The sequence below is a fragment of the Trichomonas vaginalis genome, chromosome I, assembly GCF_026262505.1.
Source record: "Trichomonas vaginalis G3 chromosome I, whole genome shotgun sequence".
Taxonomy (NCBI): domain Eukaryota; phylum Parabasalia; order Trichomonadida; family Trichomonadidae; genus Trichomonas; species Trichomonas vaginalis.
Window position 1 is genome coordinate 17,164,824 of NC_067203.1, and position 23,145 is coordinate 17,187,968.

At 30.0% G+C, this 23,145-nt stretch overlaps 9 protein-coding genes across 9 annotated transcripts, besides 1 other annotated feature; 2 read left to right on the forward strand and 7 right to left on the reverse strand.

Moving 5' to 3' along the window:
* Window positions 1-264: 264 nt before the first annotated feature.
* Window positions 265-1,194, forward strand: TVAGG3_1000440 (protein of unknown function (DUF3447); the record flags this gene model as incomplete). The annotated part of the gene is made up of 1 exon (XM_001329023.1): window positions 265-1,194. The coding sequence occupies one exon, from the start codon at window positions 265-267 to the stop codon at window positions 1,192-1,194; it is 930 nt and encodes a 309-aa protein (XP_001329058.1).
* Window positions 1,195-2,974: 1,780 nt separating this feature from the next.
* TVAGG3_1000450 (spectrin binding) lies at window positions 2,975-4,698 on the reverse strand (the record flags this gene model as incomplete). The annotated part of the gene is made up of 1 exon (XM_001329022.1): window positions 3,532-4,698. The coding sequence occupies one exon, from the start codon at window positions 4,696-4,698 to the stop codon at window positions 3,532-3,534; it is 1,167 nt and encodes a 388-aa protein (XP_001329057.1).
* A 1,080-nt stretch (window positions 4,699-5,778) lies between these two features.
* Window positions 5,779-7,267, reverse strand: TVAGG3_1000460 (ribosomal protein S6 kinase family; the record flags this gene model as incomplete). The annotated part of the gene is made up of 1 exon (XM_001329021.1): window positions 5,879-7,240. The coding sequence occupies one exon, from the start codon at window positions 7,238-7,240 to the stop codon at window positions 5,879-5,881; it is 1,362 nt and encodes a 453-aa protein (XP_001329056.1).
* Window positions 7,268-7,660: 393 nt separating this feature from the next.
* Window positions 7,661-8,584: a mobile genetic element.
* A 1,262-nt stretch (window positions 8,585-9,846) lies between these two features.
* On the reverse strand, window positions 9,847-10,335 carry TVAGG3_1000480 (acetyltransferase (GNAT) domain-containing protein; the record flags this gene model as incomplete). Its single annotated transcript, XM_001329020.1, has 1 exon — window positions 9,847-10,335. The coding sequence occupies one exon, from the start codon at window positions 10,333-10,335 to the stop codon at window positions 9,847-9,849; it is 489 nt and encodes a 162-aa protein (XP_001329055.1).
* A 1,254-nt stretch (window positions 10,336-11,589) lies between these two features.
* TVAGG3_1000490 (armadillo (ARM) repeat-containing protein family) lies at window positions 11,590-13,322 on the reverse strand (the record flags this gene model as incomplete). Its single annotated transcript, XM_001329019.1, has 1 exon — window positions 11,906-13,216. One exon carries the CDS (start codon window positions 13,214-13,216, stop codon window positions 11,906-11,908), a length of 1,311 nt encoding a protein of 436 aa, XP_001329054.1.
* A 138-nt stretch (window positions 13,323-13,460) lies between these two features.
* TVAGG3_1000500 (RNA modification) lies at window positions 13,461-14,300 on the reverse strand (the record flags this gene model as incomplete). The annotated part of the gene is made up of 1 exon (XM_001329018.1): window positions 13,506-14,300. One exon carries the CDS (start codon window positions 14,298-14,300, stop codon window positions 13,506-13,508), a length of 795 nt encoding a protein of 264 aa, XP_001329053.1.
* A 1,808-nt stretch (window positions 14,301-16,108) lies between these two features.
* On the reverse strand, window positions 16,109-17,613 carry TVAGG3_1000510 (dolichyl-phosphate-mannose-glycolipid alpha-mannosyltransferase protein; the record flags this gene model as incomplete). The annotated part of the gene is made up of 1 exon (XM_001294327.1): window positions 16,245-17,489. One exon carries the CDS (start codon window positions 17,487-17,489, stop codon window positions 16,245-16,247), a length of 1,245 nt encoding a protein of 414 aa, XP_001294328.1.
* A 1,496-nt stretch (window positions 17,614-19,109) lies between these two features.
* On the reverse strand, window positions 19,110-21,522 carry TVAGG3_1000520 (kinesin 4 family; the record flags this gene model as incomplete). The annotated part of the gene is made up of 1 exon (XM_001329017.1): window positions 19,329-21,308. One exon carries the CDS (start codon window positions 21,306-21,308, stop codon window positions 19,329-19,331), a length of 1,980 nt encoding a protein of 659 aa, XP_001329052.1.
* A 677-nt stretch (window positions 21,523-22,199) lies between these two features.
* Window positions 22,200-23,009, forward strand: TVAGG3_1000530 (uncharacterized protein; the record flags this gene model as incomplete). The annotated part of the gene is made up of 1 exon (XM_001329016.1): window positions 22,203-22,904. One exon carries the CDS (start codon window positions 22,203-22,205, stop codon window positions 22,902-22,904), a length of 702 nt encoding a protein of 233 aa, XP_001329051.1.
* Window positions 23,010-23,145: the final 136 nt, after the last annotated feature.

Genomic DNA, 23,145 nt, shown 5'->3' on the forward strand with positions numbered 1-23,145 from the left:
TCCTAAATATTGAAATGAATCATGGATTTGAGCATATTAGAATTGACAATATTTTTCATTGTTGATATATGAACAAACGATACTAACGATAAATCTTACTGATTCCGTTGCTTCCTAAATAATGAAATGAATCATAAATTTGAGCAAATTAAAATTGAAAAATTTCGTAACTTATGAAGCTGCAAAGCAATTACACCACAAGATAATAGTGTACAGCATTTTAATCGATCTCTTTCGTAATATTTTACTTCTTAAATTTTTTTAATGTCTGATCAAGACAGTAATCCGAACAAATACAGTAAACTGCGAAGTATCTACAAATACTACATTGATTCATACGATGCATTGTATCAGTTGAAAACGGAAAAAGAAGAAGATTTAAACTCGATTTACAAAATGATCAAAACGAATTTGATTGATTCAAAGAAATGTCTTCCCCAAATTATAATAAAAGATATTTTGGATATCATTCCGTATAATAATCGCTATACAAAGTCATATTTATATCTTGCCAAACTCGTATCAGATGATTATCAAATCAAAGAGGTCGACAATGTTGAACTTGTTTCAAACTTTTTGTTTTACAAAGAATATGACATTAAATTAGACAAGTCTGCTAATTTCGAAAAAAATGATTTAGAAAATCTCGACCTTCTTAAAGAAAATACAATTTACAGAGCAATTATGAATAATGACTTAGAAGTATTCATTTCATTCACTGAAAGGGAAGAATTTGATGAAAATCAAAAACTTAGAAGTAGTTTATATCCATATTTTTACTATGGATACTACTTACTTGAATTATGTTGCTATCATGGAGCAGTTGATTGTTTCAAGTTCTTAATAACTAAATTTAACTCGGAGATAACAAAAAGATGTCTCAGATTTTCATTTTTGGGAAGAAATCAAGAGATAATGAGTGAATGTTTGAAACAACAAGAACCAGATAAAGAATGCATGAAATATGCAATTATTTCACATAACATTGATTTTGTAACCTTCTTAGTGAATGAGTACATCATGAGTATCGACTTATCTGCTTGCAAAAAATATAATAATCTTGATTCATTTTTAGTTTTTTACGATCAAACTAATCTTTTAATCAGCTGCTTGATTTTTTCAACGATGTTTAATATTCCATCCCTTTGCGAATATTTCCTTTCATTAGGTGTAGATATCAATAAAAACTTTTAGATGGAGATGAAAAAGATAAATATGGGAAAACTGCTCTTCATATTGCAGCAGAATATAACAATAAAGAAATAGTCAAACTTCTTATTTCACATGGTGCAAATATCAATAAAAAAGATAAAGATCGAGAAACAGCTCTTCATAAAGCAGCATGGAAAAATAGTAAAGAAACAGCTGAACTTCTTATTTCACATGGTGCAAATATCAATAAAAAAGATAAAAATGGAGAAACCGCTCTTCATAAAGCAGTATTGCATAATAATAAAGAAATAGCTGAACTTCTTATTTCACATGGTATAAATATCAATGAAAAAGATAAAAATGAAAAAACAGCTCTTCATAAAGCAACATGGAAAAATAGTAAAGAAATAGCTGAACTTCTTATTTCACATGGTATAAATATCAATGAAAAAGATAAATATGGAGAAACCGCTCTTCATTATGCAGCACGTGAGAATAGTAAAGAAACTGCTGAAGTTCTTATTTCACATGGTGCAAATATCAATAAAAAAGATAAAGATCGAGAAACAGCTCTTCATAAAGCAGCATGGAAAAATAGTAAAGAAACAGCTGAACTTCTTATTTCACATGGTGCAAATATCAATGAAAAAGATAAAAATGGAGAAACCGCTCTTCATAAAGCAGCATTGCATAATAATAAAGAAATAGCTGAACTTCTTATTTCACATGGTGCAAATATCAATAAAAAAGATAAAAATGGAGAAACCGCTCTTCATAAAGCAGTATTGCATAATAATAAAGAAATAGCTGAACTTCTTATTTCACATGGTGCAAATATCAATAAAAAAGATAAAAATGGAGAAACCGCTCTTCATAAAGCAGTATTGCATAATAATAAAGAAATAGCTGAACTTCTTATTTCACATGGTATAAATATCAATGAAAAAGATAAAAATGAAAAAACAGCTCTTCATAAAGCAACATGGAAAAATAGTAAAGAAATAGCTGAACTTCTTATTTCACATGGTATAAATATCAATGAAAAAGATAAATATGGAGAAACCGCTCTTCATTATGCAGCACGTGAGAATAGTAAAGAAACTGCTGAAGTTCTTATTTCACATGGTATAAATATCAATGAAAAAGATAAAGATCGAGAAACAGCTCTTCATAAAGCAGCATGGAAAAATAGTAAAGAAACAGCTGAACTTCTTATTTCACATGGTGCAAATATCAATGAAAAAGATAAATATGGAGAAACCGCTCTTCATAATGCAACCTTAAATAATAGTGAAAAAACAGCTGAACTTCTTATTTCGCATGGTGCAAAAAACTAATGTTTTAACATTAAATTATAATTTTATAAATATTTCCAAATATGAATATCAATTAAAAAGATAATATTGGAAAAATCACTCTTCATTATTAAACATTCGTAAAGCACTATCAGTTAATGAATACCCAATTTATTTACAATTCTATTCGTTCTTCGTATTTTTACAAAAAAAAACTTCTAAATTATTGTAGTAAAATCTTCTCATTTATTTTCCAGGGTTAGCTGGTGTGTTTACCATAAAATATTTGAGATAACTCTACATGGCATTTGCATATAAAACTCTCAAAAATGTGATCATTATAGTTGGGTAAAAACTCACCTACGTTGAAGATAAAACCCAATATAAATCGATATAGTAAGACTTGCTTCATTATCCTTATAAAAATCCTTGCTTATCATCGAACCTAACTAGTTTTTGTTGTATGTATATATAAAAGTGTTTGATTATATATATAAAAGTATTATTTCGGCATAATATATATTTTGATCACTTCATCAAATAAAAATTATTAATTGTTTATCATAAACAATGATCAGATTACAACTAACTTAGATAATCGAAATTAAAGAAAAGAAGTAGGAGAAAAATGGACCAAGTTCGGATTTTTTTCAAAATTATTCGATGTAGTTAATTAGGAAGGTAGTTCAATTGATAGAGCTACTGGAACTTGTCTTCGTGGGTTTTATGTGCTTCAACAATCTCTTCCTCCAAATTTCGACCCTTTAAAGTCAAAAATAGTTCAGTCGCAAGCTTACGATGAGTTTTTGAACCTTATTCGTTTCCTTGCTCAGTTCACTTTTCGAAGGTGTTGCTTTGAGACATCAACAACACTTTGGAAGTTCGGAATTTACATTACAAATGGTCAAGCTAAAGATTTCATGCTTCTTGCCCCTGTTTCAGCCCTCTATGCAAAAGACCTTGATTTCATTAAGATAAGAAATGCTTTAAATCCAACAATAACTTTAAAAATTAAAAATATTGAAAATAAATTTTAATTTAAATAGTTAAATCATTCAAATTTCAATATGCATATATGGTCAAGTTACTTGGCCCCATTTTTCGTTAGGTATTTTCTTACATCACCTTTTGCAACATTGAGTGCAGTTTTCCCTTCTTTATTCTTTGCTTCTTTATCAGCTCCAACAGAGATAAGATATTTAACAACTTCAAGATGACCATATCTTGATGCTAAAATGAGTGGAGTAAATCCATTATCATTCTTTGCTTCTTTATCAGCTCCAACAGAGATAAGATATTTAACAACTTCATGATGACCATTCTTTGATGCCCAAATGAGTGGAGTCCATTCATCATTATCCTTTGCTTCTTTATCAGCTCCAACTGAGATAAGATATTTAACAACTTCAAGATGACCATTTTCTGATGCAATAATGAGTGGAGTCCATTCATCATTATTCTTTGCTTCTTTATCAGCTCCAACAGAGACAAGATATTTAACAACTTCAAGATGACCTCTAGATGATGCAAAAAAGAGTGGGGTTTGTTTATATATATCCTTTACTTCTTTATTGCACTTACAATCAATGAGTAATTTGACAAGGTTGAGATTTCCGTTCACACATGCTACATGAAGCACATTTTCATCTTTCCATGTAATCTTTTCCCAAAGTCCTTCTTCACAGGCTTTTTGAATCATTTCTTGATTTCCTTTTATAGAAAGTTCCCAAAAGAATTGGTAAACTTGTTCAAAATCTCTAGATTTCTTAAGTTTTGCGATTTTAGTTAAAAATTCTCTTGAGAAATTGTTATTTTCATGAGTTCTATTGACTTCTGTTTCTTTGGCCGTACTTTGCCTTTGTTCTTGAATTTCTTTTAATTTTTCTTGATGTTTTTGAATTTCTGCTCTTGAATCAAGTGTATCTTTCTCTTTTCTATCTAAAATGTCAATCATATCATCGAATATTTTGAATTTCATGTATTTTTTGATAGATTTCAGTATTGAAACAATTTCTTCCATGTTTTGGATAGTAACATGCGCTTTTCGTGTGCAGGTATATAATTCCTTGGAATTAATAGTTGTATGAGATTGTTTGAGAAGAGTAATGTACTGGTCTACAGTTAATCTTGAACATTTCATGATTTTTTTGATATCTTCTACGTCAAATGTATCAAAGAAGTTTTCATTTTTAATATAATCGCTTATATGAGCAGCAATGTATTCGTAATTCAGATTCATGTCTTGAGCCATTTTTGAAATTTGTAAACTTTACAAAATTTCTTATAAAAAATAAGAGCCTAGTATTGGGAAACTTATTATGAAAGTATATTATTATCAAAATTAATTTGGAGAAATATTAGCCAGAATACTTGATTAACTTGGTGCTCGACAGATAATCACTAAAAGATGTTTAAAAGACCTCATCATTGTCGAAAATTTAAAATTTAAAGTGCCCATAGTTTTTTTTTTTTTTTTGAGACGAAACGATAAATTTATTGATATCAACAATGGCAGCGATTTTCACCCTGACCGGAATGTTGACTGTCCTTTTAATTTTCATTTGTACCGCATACTACTTAAAGCCAATCTTTTCAAGTTGGTTTGTTAAGGATAGTCCTTCGTTCTGGAGATCAACATTATGGAAAGCATCTCGTGCTGGAGAAAGGCTCTCTCCATGGATTTCATTAATGCTCATAGCGCTTGCAATTATTCATTTCCAATCAAAATGGAGTGAAAAATAAAATTTTTACATTATTTCGTAAGATTATATCTGTTACGATCGATATAATACAAAATTATTAATGCCAAACATTTTCAATTAGCAAGGAAAATGATTAAAATTGTGTTTTATTTAAATAAACATTCTAAATTTTTATTTTACCTTTCAAATATAAGCTATATTTTACTTTATGGAAGTTCCATTCTGGGATTTTTGTTTCTAATTCGTGAGTGATCTTCTTCTATGATTTTTTTCAGATCAAGCTAATTTCAAATTATGATTTTTTTCTTGCAGCCTTGCCATACTCAGAACATATGTTATATTCTCATGAACAGCAAATGCTTATTCCATTTAGTATCTGGAATTTGATGCCAGTTTTCAATTTTCTAGATTTTTGGGCTTTCGGACTCAATGCATGCTCATTATGTCTGTAGTCTACTTTGTGTAATTGGAGTTTATGAAAAACATTTAAAAACTATTAAAAAAATTTATCAATTTGTTCCGTTCCCCTTCAGGAATTGATTCACAAAGCTAGAATAAGAATTTCTTCTAGAATTGACATAGAAAGAGTTGATAAAACAATATGAAAAAAAAATCCAATTCAGAAAAAACAAAAAAATAAAATGTAAAAAAAATCGATATAAAATTCATATTTATATACCAAAATTTATGACTTTCCAGTCCTTTGATTACATAATAATATCCGAGAAATTAAAGTTTATCGAGTGTTGAATCCTGAGTACATGTAAAGCCGTTGAATTGTTCCTGAGTATCTGCTCCGATAAGCGAACCATCTTCGAAGGAAACGCCACCAGTTTCGTGAGTGAATTCCTCGTCGAATAAAGAAGTATCTGTTGCGTTCTTGATCTTTGGCTTCCATTCTGGTTTTGTCTTCTTATTGAAGACGTTCTCCCAGTTGATGGATGCGAAGAATGGATGAGCCTTGATCTCTTCGTAATCTGAAGGTCCAGAACCGAGACGAGCTTCTGGATTACGGTTAAGGAGCTGGTTGATCAAGCTCCTTGCGTCATGGCTGACGTGGCTTGGGTACTTAACGTCGTCGCGAAGGATAGAACGATACATTTGATTTGTATTTTCATCGTAGAAAGGTGGGAGGCCTGTAAGCATTTCGTAAATAATAATGCCGTATGACCACCAGTCGACAGCTTTTGTATATGGAAGACGTTGAAGCATTTCGGGTGCAATATATTCTGGAGTACCACAGAATGTACTTGTAGTACCCATATCTGTATTCTTAGCAAGACCGAAGTCTGTGATCTTCAAGTGACCATCCTGGTCAACGAGGATGTTTTCTGGCTTGAGATCGCGATAAATGAAGCCAAGTTTGTGAAGATAGCCAAGACCAAGGCAGATTTCGGCAGCGTATAAGCGGACACGGCTCTCTGCAAAGAGGGATTCTTCCTTAAGACGACCAAATAATTCACCACCTGGAACATAGTCCAAAACCATGAAAATTTTGGCATCTGTTTGGAATGTGTAGTGAGCGCAAACCAAGAATGGATGCTTGGTTGTCAAAAGAACGTTTCTTTCAGTAATTGTCTGTTCGACTTGATCTGATTCAGCAAGAAGACGCTTACTCATAGTCTTAAGAGCGAAAAGCTTGCCTGTTTCTTTTTCTTTGACAAGTTGGACTTTACCGTAAGTACCGCGGCCAAGAACACCCAAAATTGTAAAGTCATCCATTGATACTTTCTTTGCTGGAGTTGTTGAATTCGAAGTTTGTACTGGAACACCGGCCTTCGGGATTCTCTTATTCTTAGAATTATTAATTGCGGCGGTTAAAACGGCTACCCATTCATTAACTTCGGCTTGTGTTTCTGGTACGACATAATATGTACGACCTGATGTAACAATTTTATAAGCTGGCTGCTTCTTGCAATCTGGAGCTGGTGAAACTACAACTGTTGGATCAAGCGGAATCCTACCATGCTCATTTCCATCAGGTTTGTCATAGTAGACAAGCCAGTCATCTGTAAGTACGAAGTATCTCTTCTTCCAGGTTTTAATCATACCTCCTTGCTTAGTAGCCCATCCAGTTTTGTACACAGACATTTTTTTTTCTTAGATGACGATATGAATTTTTCTTAACTTTTGAGGTGAAATTATTTTTTTGAAAAGTTCGTTGGTGACCTTATCTTACCATAATAAGTCGGGTTTACTCATTTCTAAATTGCGTTCAATGTGATGAATATTGCTTCAATTTATTTACCCTTTTGAGGGGAAAAAATAACCGCAATCGATAATCCTCGTAGGCAACACCTTTTAATATTTTCTATATTCTGCCGAATCGAAAACTGATGTTTTCAGGTATTTCAATATAAAATTAACGTATTATTTTTCCCTTTTTCTCTCAATTTTTACCTTTTTCTTTTTTGTCAAATTTGACGTAACAATTGGGTCAGGTAGGATATGGATTATATTCTGTTAAATATGTTATTTTTTCTGAAATAAACGAAATTTTTCAGAAATTAGAAAGGTGACCAAACTATTTTTTGAAAGTCCGCCATAACTTTAATGGTACTATTTCAGCGTGTACAATGAATACAAAAATTCTAAGAGTGCCACATAAAATAGTACTTTAGACTTGAGTTAATGCTACCAAGCAAATGTTAAAAAGATGACTTTAGTGTTTTGATAATCAAAGATTAAAATCATTATTGTCTAAATCAATAATCATAACGACAGAAGTTAATGTTTTTTCATAAGTGCTTTAAATCCACTTTTAAAAGTATACCTCAAAAATCAAAATATCAAAAAAAAAATTGGCCGATAGGTTTGGCTTTAATTTTTGTCTGCTTTTATGATTTGATATGGATGTTATAATTTTAAAAGTTGAGCCAAATTCACCAATAGATTTTTGAGATTTGCAAATACTCAATAATTTTCAGCGTGTTATCTTTTATTAAAAGAACTATTTGGTTTCAGTATCATATAAATTGATATTTACTTTCTATTTGAACCTTCATTTAGCTAATGATTTAATAATACAGATTTCATCTAGTCCTTATAAGAGAATTTTGAATTTGTTATAATAAAAAAACAAACAGATATAGCTTACACTTCTATAATAAAGATACCTTTTATAGAAATCAGTATGAAATGTGTTTTGGCTTATTGGAAGCATATCAGACATAATCGCCATAATCAAAAAATCTATATACCCAATAAGTAATAAATTTGTCGATATAGATTTTCCATAAAATTAGTTTTTAGTCTGATCTTAAAATAAATTTAATTTTTTATAAAAAAAATCACATTTAAAAGTACCTTTTTAGTAGCTCGAAATCCTGTTGGTGGATTTCGGGCGTACTTCAAAATTAGCTTTTCTTCTACATATGCAAGCTATATTTTAAATATGGAGCAAATCGGATCGGCGAAAGGAGTTTAGTTACCTTTGAAATTAGTAATTTTTGCGATTCTTTCTTTATCGATGCTTGAAATCTTGTTCAATTGTCCAAATTCATTTAAGAAATTCGATGATTCATATATCTTACTCTCAAAAAAGATTTCATGAATTTCGGAATCAACGACATAGTAATTCAAACGGATGATCGATTTCGGATTTTTGTTCATTGAATATTGTGAGAGATTCCTCTCTGTTAACTCTAAATTTGGAAATTGATTTTTTATTTCTGAGTGTTGTTGAAATTTGGACATTGAAATAGGACTAATTTTATTTAAAATGGAACTTTAAGATATGAAAAATATAAAATTCCATTTATTCCCTTTTCTATTCTTTTGATTAATGAACTTTTAGCGACATATGAGTAAAATTCTGATAATTCGTACGTATTCTGTAATTAATGGATATGTTGCATGTGCAAACATCTAGGAAAGACACAATGTTAAGCAATCTTCATCTGAATGCTTAGCATTCAGCGATAATCGGGTATAATAACCCTTTTTATTTTGATACGATCATTTTTGAGTTATTGGTCTCATCTAAAATTATTGTTTTGATTCAAATGCTTTTCGAATATCCAACCAATAAGTTATTGTTGTTCTATGGATAAATGCAGAGGATTTCTTTATTCATGTTAATTTGAATTGAATTATTTGTATTTTACTCTCACAGGATTCAAAATAAACTATATTTTAGGCTTAAAACTCAGTTAAATCCATATTAATTCAGTTCATATAATATGTATACAGATCGTATTAACTGTAGAGTTACTGTATTATATATTAGAGTGTGTGCCCTTACATATCTCCATAGTCATATTGTTATGTATTTATCCAGTATATACATAATTACAAAATTTTTGCTCAGGTATCTCTGAGACCCCAACCTTAAAAAATACTATTCTAGGAGAAGCAGATGTAGAATGAACTCGAAAGCCAGTAATATCATCATAATTCCTTTTAGTTAGTGAGTTAACTAATTCAAAAATATGAAGTTTCCATTTCATTTTGATGACATCAAAAAACACTCATATTTCAATAATGATCGTATAAAGCAGTAAATGCATAAGTATTGTTTAAACTCCGCTTTGGTCTACTGGATATAATATAGTATGTACCCTTACATATTCATATGGATTACATACAAATCTTGTTTAATGATAAAACTATTTAGCAAGAAAAAATATAGTAAAAATACTTAAATTTAGTTTAATTAATTAAGATAATGTAGTTAAATGATGTATATAGTTGATATATCATTCAATTGTTACACCATCCAAAACGCAAATGATTCCTGTGCCAACTTGGAAAAAGCCGTGTTTTTCGTAGAAAGCCAATCGTTCTTTTGCTTTCACAGATGTGGGAGCAGGAGTAAGGGCTTCAAGAGCACCATAATCATTTTCTTTTGCGTACTTCTTTAAATGCTCCATCAGTATTTTACCAACACCATGTCCACGGTAATTTTCGTCGACAATCAAATCAGCAATGTTCAGTGATTTGCAAGACAATTCCAATGTATACAATCTGTTGCACATTGCACATCCAATTGGAGTTCCATTTTTCTCGGCAATGAAAATTGGTGTTTCATCAGGATTTTTAAGTACATGCTTATAGATAGAATCGAACTTGGGGAACTTATACTCTTGATTTGTTCCTATACTGACATTAACCAAACTGGCAAGGCATTTTTTGATGAAACTTCCATCATTGTATGAAGCATTACGAACTTTGATTCCTGAGCTCATGAGAATCAATAAGAAAAATGATGCTGTTTATCTTATTCAATTCATGTTTTTATCATTGAATAAGTCCGAAAATTGATCCAATTTTATCACACTTTTTTCAATAAACCGAGGTTAATTTCAGTAAAACCGACCGTTTCCAATATTCAATTGAAGATCGCAAATTTATGAGCAATGCACGATTTATGTGGTTTGAATATGAAAGAGACTCATTTGACAAAATGATTGTATTCTCTTTCAATTTTTGAATGTAAATTTTATTTTCTCAAATCTAGGGAAAATTCAATACTTTAATGATTGTCAACTCCCACATTTATATAGTTTAAGTGTAATTATCCATATATCTGTAATTTAAATTGAATATATTCAAAAAATCGAGGTTATTGGTAACTTTTTAAATTGATTCTCAATAATTGTGATACTCACAAATATAATTTTCATTTGAAAAGTGATGAATTCTGCTATAAACCAACTCTCTGAACAATGATTTAAATTTTGAAACTTTTTTGTCAATATTACTTAAATTCGCGAAATATTATTTTTGAATTAGTCAGTATTGATATTTACGATTGCACATCTTCAAACAAGGATTTTCTGAAGTTCGGAATAATAATTGGTATTTTATTGAATATTTGGATTCCCTCTATTTTAAAATTCAAAGAAAATCATATCAATAATTGTTTTTCCAAACCAATAAAATGCAGTCGAGCAATATGGGCGTTATTTATTTTAATTTTTTGGGAAAATCAAATTTCAATTTCCATTAATATATGAAAAATCATGTTTTCAATACAATAGTTTCATTTACATTTTCTTTAAAGAATCTAAATTTATAACACAATCAGAAAAGAATAATGATTTTGGCAAAAATAAATTCATTTTTTAATTTCATTAAAATATACAAATCTAGTCCATGTATAATATGTCAGCATGCTTTCCATCTGAACCTCCATGTCAGATAATTCCAATAAAAAAAAGATAATTATCAAAAATTACAAGTCTTTAGTTCCAGTATTTCATCCTTCCATACACTAGTCTACTTACTGTTATTATGTTAAAGCAATCGCAAAAATCGTAAATTTATCGGTCTGGATTTGCGAATCTTTTGTTCTAAAATTTGAAAATGTTTAGCTCAATCGAATTGTTTTTCATTATGCGACATATAAAAATATATGAATGCACATAATTTCTTCTTTTGTAGATAAGATGAAAAGAACGCAGTCACGCTCAATCTCCAATCAGAGGATATTATAAATTATTCATTTCATATTTTACATCTTGTTAAAATATTGCACTATTTCAATGAATTGTTGGCCATGTTGTTGATTGTGTTATTGCTTGTATGCTTGTAAACTTTATAATAAAAAAAAATAAATTTAAAAAAATTAATCTCTAATAGTACTAAAACTCTATATTTTACTAAACTAGTTCTATATATTATGTATTTTCTTAAAAATTCTTCTGAAACAATTAAAAAATAATATAAATCAAATAAAATGAAAAATAGTACAAAAAAGCACATAGAAAATGCATTTTGAATAAAATCCAAAAGCATTACTATGGAAATAAAAAGTTATTCAGAATTTGAGTATCTATTGATTAAATTTTGGCAATGTATTCTTATATCTTCATTTGAAGAGTCAGACATTCTTTCAAGAGCATCAAAACCGAGACAATCATTCAACTGATTGAATAAAAATTCATTGTTTTGAGGATCAGAGACTTTTTCAGTCAAAATATTGACAAGTTCAAGACCAAATGCAGTGTAATCATCTTCAAATTCAGATGAAATGTATTCAAGAGATTCTGAAAACATTCTGAAATCTAATTCACTAATTTCAGATCCAATCTTAGAAATTATTGAATTAAATAGTATAATATAAGGTCCCTTATTAGCAAACGGTGAATTCTCACATTTTTCAACAATGTAGACTATAAAATCTGATTCACAAAATAATTTATAAAATTCTTCGGATTCGAGAAGAAAAGAAAGCATAACCATGATTGATCTGACGATACTCGTGTCATATATGTCAATTGACTGCTTAATTAACTCCAAATCAATTCCATTATAAAAAATGCCACTTGAAGCAAGAGTTCCAATCAAATCGCATGCCTTCTTGAATGTATTGCTATTTGTTGAGCATAAAAGCTTGGAAATATAAGCAAAAGATGAATCTGGAAGTAAATTTTGTTCTGCAAGGTAATTTCCGAAATTTAAAGCGTAAGGAAGATGTGAAAGTTCTATGTTGTGTCCTTCAATTGATTTCTCGAAGATTTGGATGAGAAATGGAGCAGATATTTCGATTAATTCTGGTTTTATAAAAATTTTTATGTAAATGAATAAATATTGACAAAATGAGAAGTTTGGAAGGAGCGTGAAATTGAAAATACATTCTGCAGAAAAAATTGAAGAAACATACTCAAAATTATGGTGTGAGAGTGATAAAAGTAGCAAATATAAGCTGTTGTCTGAAACTACTAATGGGTCTTGGTGGATGTTTTCGAGTAAATGCTCGAGAAATTGTAATGAGATTATTTTTTCGCAAAATTCAGGAGATTTTGAGATAATACTTGATGTACATGCAAGTGCATTTGTTATACAGTTGCAGTAATGATTTGTGCAGCAAATCGATGAAATAAAAATGAAAAATTCTTCATTTGAGTCATTTAATTCGAATTCTTCTGAATCTAAGATCTTTGAAAATGCACTTAAGCTTGCTGCAAGAAGTGGTAAATTACCTTTTTCGTTGTATTCAATAATTGAATTAATATTTCTTTCAAAATAGTCTTCTTCATAGGAAGAATCATAATCATACTCTTCCTCGCCGTCACTCAAGTTTTTTCGTTCTTTTGTTTCATTAAATGGCTCTTTATATTCCATGATTTTTATACATTGCCACTTTTTTATATGTTCTCTCCGCATCTGAACAACATTTAGCGACCAATAGTCAATCATTCAAATTCCAACGCTATTATGATATATGGAGAATAGTATGCAATGATACCATTAGTAAATTTTATAATTGAGAGATGTTTCAATAAAAAATTAGCTTTGGTGCTTAACATATTAATTATATTAGTTGTCTGAAAATGATTAGATGATAGAAGAGATAAACTTTCAGAGAATAAAAAAAAAATTGAAAATTATCAAACAAAAATATAACAAATATTTAAACAGAATTAGTAAATACCATTCTAAAAGCTCTAAATCTATGGTTAATTTTTGGAGATTGGTTAATATGAGCTTGGTTCATAACTCCTCCGTATTTTGGATTTGGTTCAATGAAAAACAGTCTTCCTACACGTGAATGGACCATTGCCATAGTACACATACAGCATGGTTCGTAGTAGCAGTAGACATCTAAGTTTGTACAAAGGTAAGAATCGTTTTGTATTGCCCATCTTGATGCCTCTCCAACAGCATCAATTACACCGTGCTCAAAACAGCATTCGCAGTTATCGCAATCTGATTTTGCTTTTGCAACAACTAAAGGAGTATCTGGTTTTGCAATTATAATGCATTTCTCATTATAACACTTCTCTAAATACTTAATGTGTTCGTCAATATTGACTTTTTCTGGTAAAGATTGGTCAATTAAATTATTCATTGGCCAAAATGCATGTGCTTGGTTTTTCTGTTCGAGATTTCGAGGACACCAACATGGAAGATTAATGAAAAATACATCTGTTGATAGTCCAAGCTCTTGTAATTTGTTTTTAACCATTTCTACTTCATCTTTGGAATATGATAGTACAACTGACTTTCTTCCATCAGGTTCTAACCTAAATCGTTGTATGTGTCTCCTTCTTTCTATTTGAAAGTTCTGATTAATCACATTTGCATTTTTTGGATCGATTGTCGTAGCAATTCCTTCTTCAAACATCATGTCTCCATCAAGAGCATTGCTTGCAATCTCTTTTAATTCTGCTGGAGGCAAAGTTGGTGTTGAATTTTGAATTCCCATGCAAAATCTGTCACTTTTTTACAAGAATTTCATCCAAAAATCATTTATGGAATTGTGACACTGAAGTTCATTGCAATAAATAACAAATATGTGTGATTTGTGATGATATGGATGAGTTATTCAGGCTTTTAAATGAATATTAAATTAATATATAGTGAATAGTTTCATTTTTATAGTGTTTACATGTTATTGTTGTCATTAAAAGGAAAATTGTATTATTATAAGGATGTCAATTCGGAAAATTGTTTTCATTTTAGGAGAATATAATTTTCCTTTTGGAAAATTTAAAAAGTGAGACGCGCAGGATTCGAACTTTTTTAAAAGTTGATTTAAATATATTCTCGTGTGGATTCTAAGGATAATATCATATTTAAAATAAGAATATACTAGTTTAGGTGGTATAATTTTTTTCGATAAATTTGAGAGCATGTACGTTTAGGGCATCAAAAGTGTCAATTCGCTCAGCGAAAGCTGAGCTAGCTTCGTTCTCGAAAGAATAGGGAAGGAGTGAAAGAGAGTGATACAGATGTTGACACATTCATATCATTTCAACAAATTTTGATCAAATTGAAATTCAATGAAATTCAATTCACTTCATATCCTTCAGTCAGTACATCGACATCCTTCTACATCACAATGATAACTCGTGCATCAATAGTTCTACAACTAACTCAGAAAAAACAAGATTTTTCCTTCCAGCTTACAGCTTTTAAAAAGTTTCGATGATAAAAATCACTCTACTCTTGTTTATCGATATGTTGTGATAGTAGGTAAACGTATTCTTATCGATATTAATAAAAATATTTTTACGAAAATCTGAACCAATTACAGAGTTATTCATAAAGTTTATGATAACTGTAATTACTTCATCTTTGTTTTATATTTGAATAAACAATTTAATTTAATTTGCATAATTTTTTTTAGTTGAAAGACAGGAAACTTAGTTGAGTTTGTATTATTTTTATCGTTCAATTCATTGTATATGTGAGTGATCCAGATATTTAAGATATTTAGAAAAAATTTATTAATTTGATTAACAAATTTTAATCAAAATAGCAAAACTCTATTTGATAGCTGTAAACAAATAATAATTTCTATTTCAACCAAAATCACTTATTTTCATCTAAACGTATAAAATTGTCAATTTTATGAGAATAAATTTAAAATCTCATGAAATATAAAGGAGAGTAATATTTTTCAATTTTCTTTTTTTCTTTCTCTCAAATATTTTCTATTGGGAATTTTCTTGTTATCAAAAAATAATTTTGCAAATTATCTCAGACTTTTCAGAGGATTGAGTTGCCACTCAATCCTCGGAAATAGTCTGTGGTAATTTTTAGTCTCTACACTATTTCAATATAAGCTCCATTTTTAAACAGTTTTTAAAAATCGAGCATTGAAAAGTGTGATGAGACTTTAATATTTGTTTATTTCATTACATACAATAAAATTTTAAAAACTCTATTTCTTCACAAGAAAATTTTTTTCCTTAATATGAAGAAACATTTTGTTCTCCATTTGATGCTGAGTCTAAATCTCGATTTTTGAATTTTCTTCTTTCCAAATTTCTTTTTTCCAAATTAGAAGTTTAATTCAAATTTTCAATAGTTTATATATTTTCTCAAACCGTCTTAGATTTTCTCACTTTTTAGGGATTTTCTCTCAAAATATACAAAAATAGTAATACCAATAAATGTGTCTAATATACTTTAAAACCATCGTGATAAAATTCAAAAACGAAGAGTTCTTCTCTCCAAATTTTTTTCAAAATCAAAAAAATGAGATAAAAAAACACGTTTGGAAAATTCATTTTTAGCATTTTAGGAATTTTCTCACTTTTCTTCCAAATTGACATCCTTAATTATTATAGTACTATTAAAAACTTTAAAATTAGATAGAAAAGAAATATGAAAAACAATTTATTAAAAAAAAGTCCGTGGGAAATCAAAACTCAGCCTTTCCACTCTTAACATTTTCAATTGACGCGTATATCTGTTCCATAAATTGTGGCCAAGCCATATTTGAATTAATTTGTTGGCCGGCATAGGATAAAGTAACAAACATATAGAAAGGAAGTAAAATTAACATAATAATCTTGTAAATTTTCGGTCTGAATAATTTTTCATAACCAATGGCGACAGCAAAAACAGAAGCAGGGATTTGATATCTAAAAACATCAATATGGAATAGCAACGATACATATATCATATGAACAACACAATATGTGGCAAGTGGAGGACATTTTTCAAATATTAATAATGAGCCCATTAAAAAGATGAAAAATGATCCCAATGCACCGTAACTATAGAAAACTTCGGGTTGTACATAGTATGCGTCGTTTAATGGCGGCCATTTAATAAGTTTCTGGCTTCCTGAATTAAAATCGATATAAGCAAAGGGATTATGAAAACGGTATTGATGGAAACCCAAGAGAATAATTGTTGACACAAAAGTCAAAAACATTCCGAATGCTCGGAAAATTCTCAAAGATACGAGGTAACAGAGGCCAATGGCAAATCCAACGGCCATTCCTTCAATTCTTGTAAAGCATCCAAGCCATACTGATAACATCATTAGCCAAAATCTATTTTGTTTGTAAAAAATGAAAGATAATGAGATTGATGTGAGATATAATGGTTCTGATGCACCAACACTATGATATATCAAAAATCTGACAGGTAAAAAGCAAGTAGCAATAGTACTAAATAAAGGATTTTCAACGCATTGATAAACTATCAGCAATCTGCGAAAAGTGTAAATAAAAAGTAAAGATTCGGCGATAATCGAAAAATAAAATCCTAAAATATAATTGCCGAAGAAAATTGTTGAAAATATTCTGATAAATAATGGATATCCTGGTAAATGGCATGCAAAATATGATGGAGGGTATTGAAATTGTAACGTCCATGGATTGTCTTTTGGAATTTTATATAGGGTTTCGCCAGCATATAAATAATTTGGTCCATCCCAATAGCAAAGTATGGAATTTAAGCTGCCATAATAAGCTGCCGAGCACCAAACACAAAATATTGATGCTACCATTGTAAGTGAGCAAATCAAATCATCCCTGTCTAAAGCCCAAAGAGATTTTTCTCTTTTAGTATTACTAACACTTTCTTGAGGTAGTTTGTTGTTGAATCCCTGTTTTGGTCTATTTGATGGTGGTATTTTAGTTTTATTATTTTTCATTCAAAGTAAGAATGTGAAGTGATAATTATTTCATAATATATTCTCCTTTGATATTGTTTGTTATGAATGAAAACTAATGAGTAAGGATGTCAATTCGGAAAATTGTTTTCATTTTAGGAGAATATAATTTTCCTTTTGGAAAATTTAAAAAGTGAGACGCGCAGGATTCGAACTTTTTTAAAAGTTGATTTAAATATATTCTAGTGTGGATTCTAAGGATAATATCATATTTAAAATAAGAATATACTAGTTTAGGTGGTATAATTTTTTTCGATAAATTTGAGAGCATGTACGTTTAGGGCATCAAAAGTGTCAATTCGCTCAGCGAAAGCTGAGCTAGCTTCGTTCTCGAAAGAATAGGGAAGGAGTGAAAGAGAGTGATACAGATGTTGACACATTCATATCATTTCAACAAATTTTGATCAAATTGAAATGCAATGAAATTCAATTCACTTCATATCCTTCATTCAGTACATTGACATCCTTCTACATCACAATGATAACTCGTGCATCAATAGTTCTACAACTAACTCAGAAAAAACAAGATTTTTCCTTCCAGCTTACAGCTTTTAAAAAGTTTCGATGATAAAAATCACTCTACTCTTGTTTATCGATATGTTGTGATAGTAGGTAAACGTATTCTTATCGATATTAATACAAATATTTTTACGAAAATCTGAACCAATTACAGAGTTATTCATAAAGTTTATGATAACTGTAATTACTTCATCTTTGTTTTATATTTGAATAAACAATTTAATTTAATTTGCATAATTTTTTTTAGTTGAAAGACAGGAAACTTAGTTGAGTTTGTATTATTTTTATCGTTCAATTCATTGTATATGTGAGTGATCCAGATATTTAAGATATTTAGAAAAAATTTATTAATTTGATTAACAAATTTTAATCAAAATAGCAAAACTCTATTTGATAGCTGTAAGCAAATAATAATTTCTATTTCAACCAAAATCACTTATTTTCATCTAAACGTATAAAATTGTCAATTTTATGAGAATAAATTTAAAATCTCATGAAATATAAAGGAGAGTAATATTTTTCAATTTTCTTTTTTTCTTTGTCTCAAATATTTTCTGTTGGGAATTTTCTTGTTATCAAAAAATAATTTTAATATTTGTTTATTTCATTACATACAATAAAATTTTAAAAACTCTATTTCTTCACAAGAAAATTTTTTTCCTTCATATGAAGAAACATTTTGTTCTCCATTTGATGCTGAGTCTAAATCTCGATTTTTGAATTTTCTTCTTTCCAAATTTCTTTTTTCCAAATTAGAAGTTTAATTCAAATTTTCAATAGTTTATATATTTTCTCAAACCGTCTTAGATTTTCTCACTTTTTAGGGATTTTCTCTCAAAATATACAAAAATAGTAATACCAATAAATGTGTCTAATATACTTTAAAACCATCGTGATAAAATTCAAAAACGAAGAGTTCTTCTCTCCAAATTTTTTTCAAAATCAAAAAAATGAGATAAAAAAACACGTTTGGAAAATTCATTTTTAGCATTTTAGGAATTTTCTCACTTTTCTTCCAAATTGACATCTTTATAATGAGAAATCTTTTAAATATAACAATAATTTAATGAAATATCGTATTATGTTTATTTGGTCTAAAATAGCGGATTATCTTATTATTCAGCAAGATGTCCTTCTTATGTGTTAATGAATTATAGGAAAAAAAATAGCAAAACATCAAAATTTAAAAATGAAATTGGAATTCTAAAAGAAATAAAAATACATGTCAATTTAGTATAGAATCATAACAAGTTTACATTTGCAAATTAGCGTAGATTACATATAAAAATAACATAAAATACATCATTTCCATCTTTCTTCGTTAGAAACAGCTCTTGTTGTCTTTGGAGCAGTAGATTGAAGTGTGGAGTACTTCTGATTAAAATCTCTAGAAACATTCGAAATCCTAGACAATGGTTGTCGAGTTCTCTGTTGTTGTTGTGTTCTTTGTTTGAAGTAATCATGAAATGCTAGTGAAGGACGAGCTGATTTAGGAGCTTCTTCTAATTGAAGTTGCTCCTGAGGTGCCTGTTTAACAGGGTTCTTCTTAATTCTTGACCATGAACAAATTGAATTTCTTTGGAATCTTCCTGGAGGCTTTATCACAGCAATCGGCTTTGCATCCATTTCATTGATAACAAAAGGTGAAGGTTGATCAAGTTCTTCTGTTACATCAACAAGCTCTGCCATGTGAACAAGCTTCTTGACTTCATCACCATCATTCTGTTTCCTAAGAGACAAATTCTGAATAACTTCTCTCTGAACTGCAACTTGAGCTTGATATAACTCATTAACAGCAGAAAGAGCCAATTTTTCAAGTTTAAGAGCTCTTATTTGCTGTTCTTGATCTAACCATTTCTTCTGCTCTTGAACTTGTGGCCTGTTCTTATGTGACTCCTGAAGGTAAGCATTAACTCTCTGCATAACTCTCCTTGTAAAATCTGTTGGTTTAATTGTTGACAAACTCTCGAATCGAGTTTGTAAATCCTGCTCTTGAGAAGGAAGAGATGCTGTAAGCATCGATTGTATCTTTGTGCGTTGCGATTGAAGTATGGTATCGCAAGCTCTTCCGTAAGCAGTAATCAATGGAATGTTAACAGCAGTCTGTTGAAGCTCTTGAACCTGAGTACGAAGCTTTTCAATCATAGCTTGATATTCAGCTACATGAGCTTTAACATTAACTGTATTCTTTTTGACATTTGTTTTAATATTCTTGGCTTTGTTCGCATATTGGAGAGTATTAAATGTATCTTCATAGGTTGCATAAGAAGGAGATATACATGATAAGCAAATTGTTTTGCAGTTACCACCTAAAGAATCCATCAATAATCGAGTTAACTTTGATTGACGGAATGGAATATGCGAACTTCCATTGCACAAGGCAGTAATGCAGTTACCTAATGCTAAGAGAGAGCAGTTAATTTTTGCTGTTTCTCGTAATCTAACTCCTGTATTAGAAGTAGCGCGTTCACTACCAGCAAGATCAATTAAAGAAAGTTTTCCAATTTGCGATGTTGTTGACATTCCCGGTACATCATCGCAATTTTCAACGATAATTTGTAAAATTGCATGTGACCGTGAAGAAAATGGATTTGCCTCTGTTGGTGCCTGGGTTCTATTTGTGTTACCGATTTGTACAAGACGAAGCACTTCATCAGTATTTGTTGGATAACAATGGCTCAGTCCAGTAACAGTTATTCCATGTTCAGGATCATCAACAATCTTAAGTTCTTTGTTTTTAGAATCGGTCGGATTTAGAAGATCTCGAATATTTTCGTTATATATCTCAAGATATGACATTCTAATCTTTGCTGCGCGACCTGTACGTAATTTAATAGATTGAAATATATGTTCTACTGATCTTGACATTAGACCTGGATTTTCTTGAGTTCCTGCCATACTAAACGTCTTTCCGGATCCTGAAGCACCGTATGCAAGGACTGTGCAGTTAAATCCATCAAGTAGGCCTCCATTTTCTTGAAATATGATGTTTTTAACAAAATCGAAAACTTCAGACTGTGTTGATGTTTCGTCGAAGATTTTATCAAATCCAAATGATATATTTTTTGCTCTATTTCCGCGAGATGATATAAATGTTTGCTTTTGTGCTCTTTCCCCTGGAGGATCAAAAACTAAAAATCGATCATCGATCGTTTTAATTAAAGATCCCTGTTGTACAGATTTTTCTCGATCATTTGCAGGACGAACACGAACAACTACAGTTACAGAAGTGCCGCTACTACGGTTTTGTGTTTCTGGTTGTCCTGTGTCTGAATCTTGCATAAATGTTATATTTTTTAAACGTATACAATTCAAATAGAGAAAGAAATGAAAACATGTGAGTGCGAATAGAATCTACAACGTTTAGATATTAATTTTTTCATATTAAACTGACCTGAAATTCTATCTTTCAAGCAGGGATATTTCCAATATACCGGTAATGATTAAAATAGAGTAGAACTGGATTTTATAGCTTATGTAAATTGCAGCTGTAAAACATTATGGCATAAATGGAAAGACAAACAGAAATATCTTATGAAATTTTAAAATCACAAATGATCCTGTAATAGAATTTATTTTTATAACATTTTAGATTCATTATGTTTCGTTTTTCTTTCCAAAAAAATTTCAAAAATTAAAATTTAAATTTCATTTTCTAGATTATTTTCATCAAATTCTGGAAATCAAAAAAAATTTGGAAAAAAATTAAATTATAACCAGTGTTTAAAATACTAATTACATCAAAATACATCGTATTAATCTATCTTTAACATCCGAAAAAGAAATCTTTAAATTTTATTACTCTATTTCATGATATTATTTAACATTATGGTGATTTTATCGACTTTCTAACGATATAAACACTTTGTCGCATAAATAGACTAAACAAGTATCTAGAAATGAAAGAAATCCCACAATCAAAAGAGATTAATTCGATTATTGAGGGATATCGCATCAGTTAGACATATTAATTTTAGCATGTTCATGAATATATTTGTATGTCTAATCAAGATTGCTTGAATTGATGAAATTTGATTCATAATTTCTCATAAAACATCAAACTAATAACATAAGAACAATAGACAATTGATAGCAAATATAAATATCATATAGATTTCTCCAAAATAATTATGTGGTAATGAAAAAAAAAAACGGTTGTTATTCGTTAGTTTTAAAATGGCACAGAAGAAACCACCGCAGTACACAGCCACACAGGCTCTTGCCGAATGGCAGAAAAACCACCCAGACGAGCCTATTGAAGATGTTGTCGAAGTCGGACTTCAATTTAATCACCCACCCATCACTGTTATGTCTGATAAACTTGCACAACTTGCTGCTTGCAAAAAACTTATGATTAGCACAAATAATATCCAAGAAATTAAGTTCCTCCCGCCTCGTATTGAAGTTCTTTCAATCGGACGTAATCTTCTTACAAAACTTACAGGTATCGAAAAAGCAGCTGCTACACTTACTCAATTATGGATGAGCTATAACTCTGTTAAAGATCTTCGTCCAATTGCCGCTTGCAAGCGCTTAACAGTTTTATATCTTGCCCATAATAAAGTTGAAAAGCAAACAGAATTAGATCACATCCAGCAACTCCCAGATCTTTCCGATCTCCTTCTTACTGGCAACCCAGTTGTCGAAACTATCAGCAAAAACAGAAATTATCGCGCAGAAATGTGCAGACGTTGCAAGAAGCTTCAGATTCTTGATGGCGCCCCAACCACTGATGCTGACCGCGGTGATACATCAGGCCCAGGCGCTCCAGGCGATACATCTTCTCAGAAAACAACTACAGGAAATACAACTACCGGAAATCAATCTGGTGCTCAGTCTTCTGGCAATGGATCTCGTGCTGTTTCTCCACGTGCTTGAAAAATAAATTTGAATGGTTTTTATTTAACGATATTCCTTATTATCAATTATTAACATTTTTCCCACTTGCCTTTAAAAATTAATATATTTATGATGAATCCCAAGATAATTTTACTGATTTTTTTGGAGATATATTCTTGATCAATAGTTATCTTTTTAACATCTAGCCAATTCTTCATCTTTCAGTTTCTATAATACGTAAATAAGATTCATGTATCACATTAAATGAATTATAAAGAAT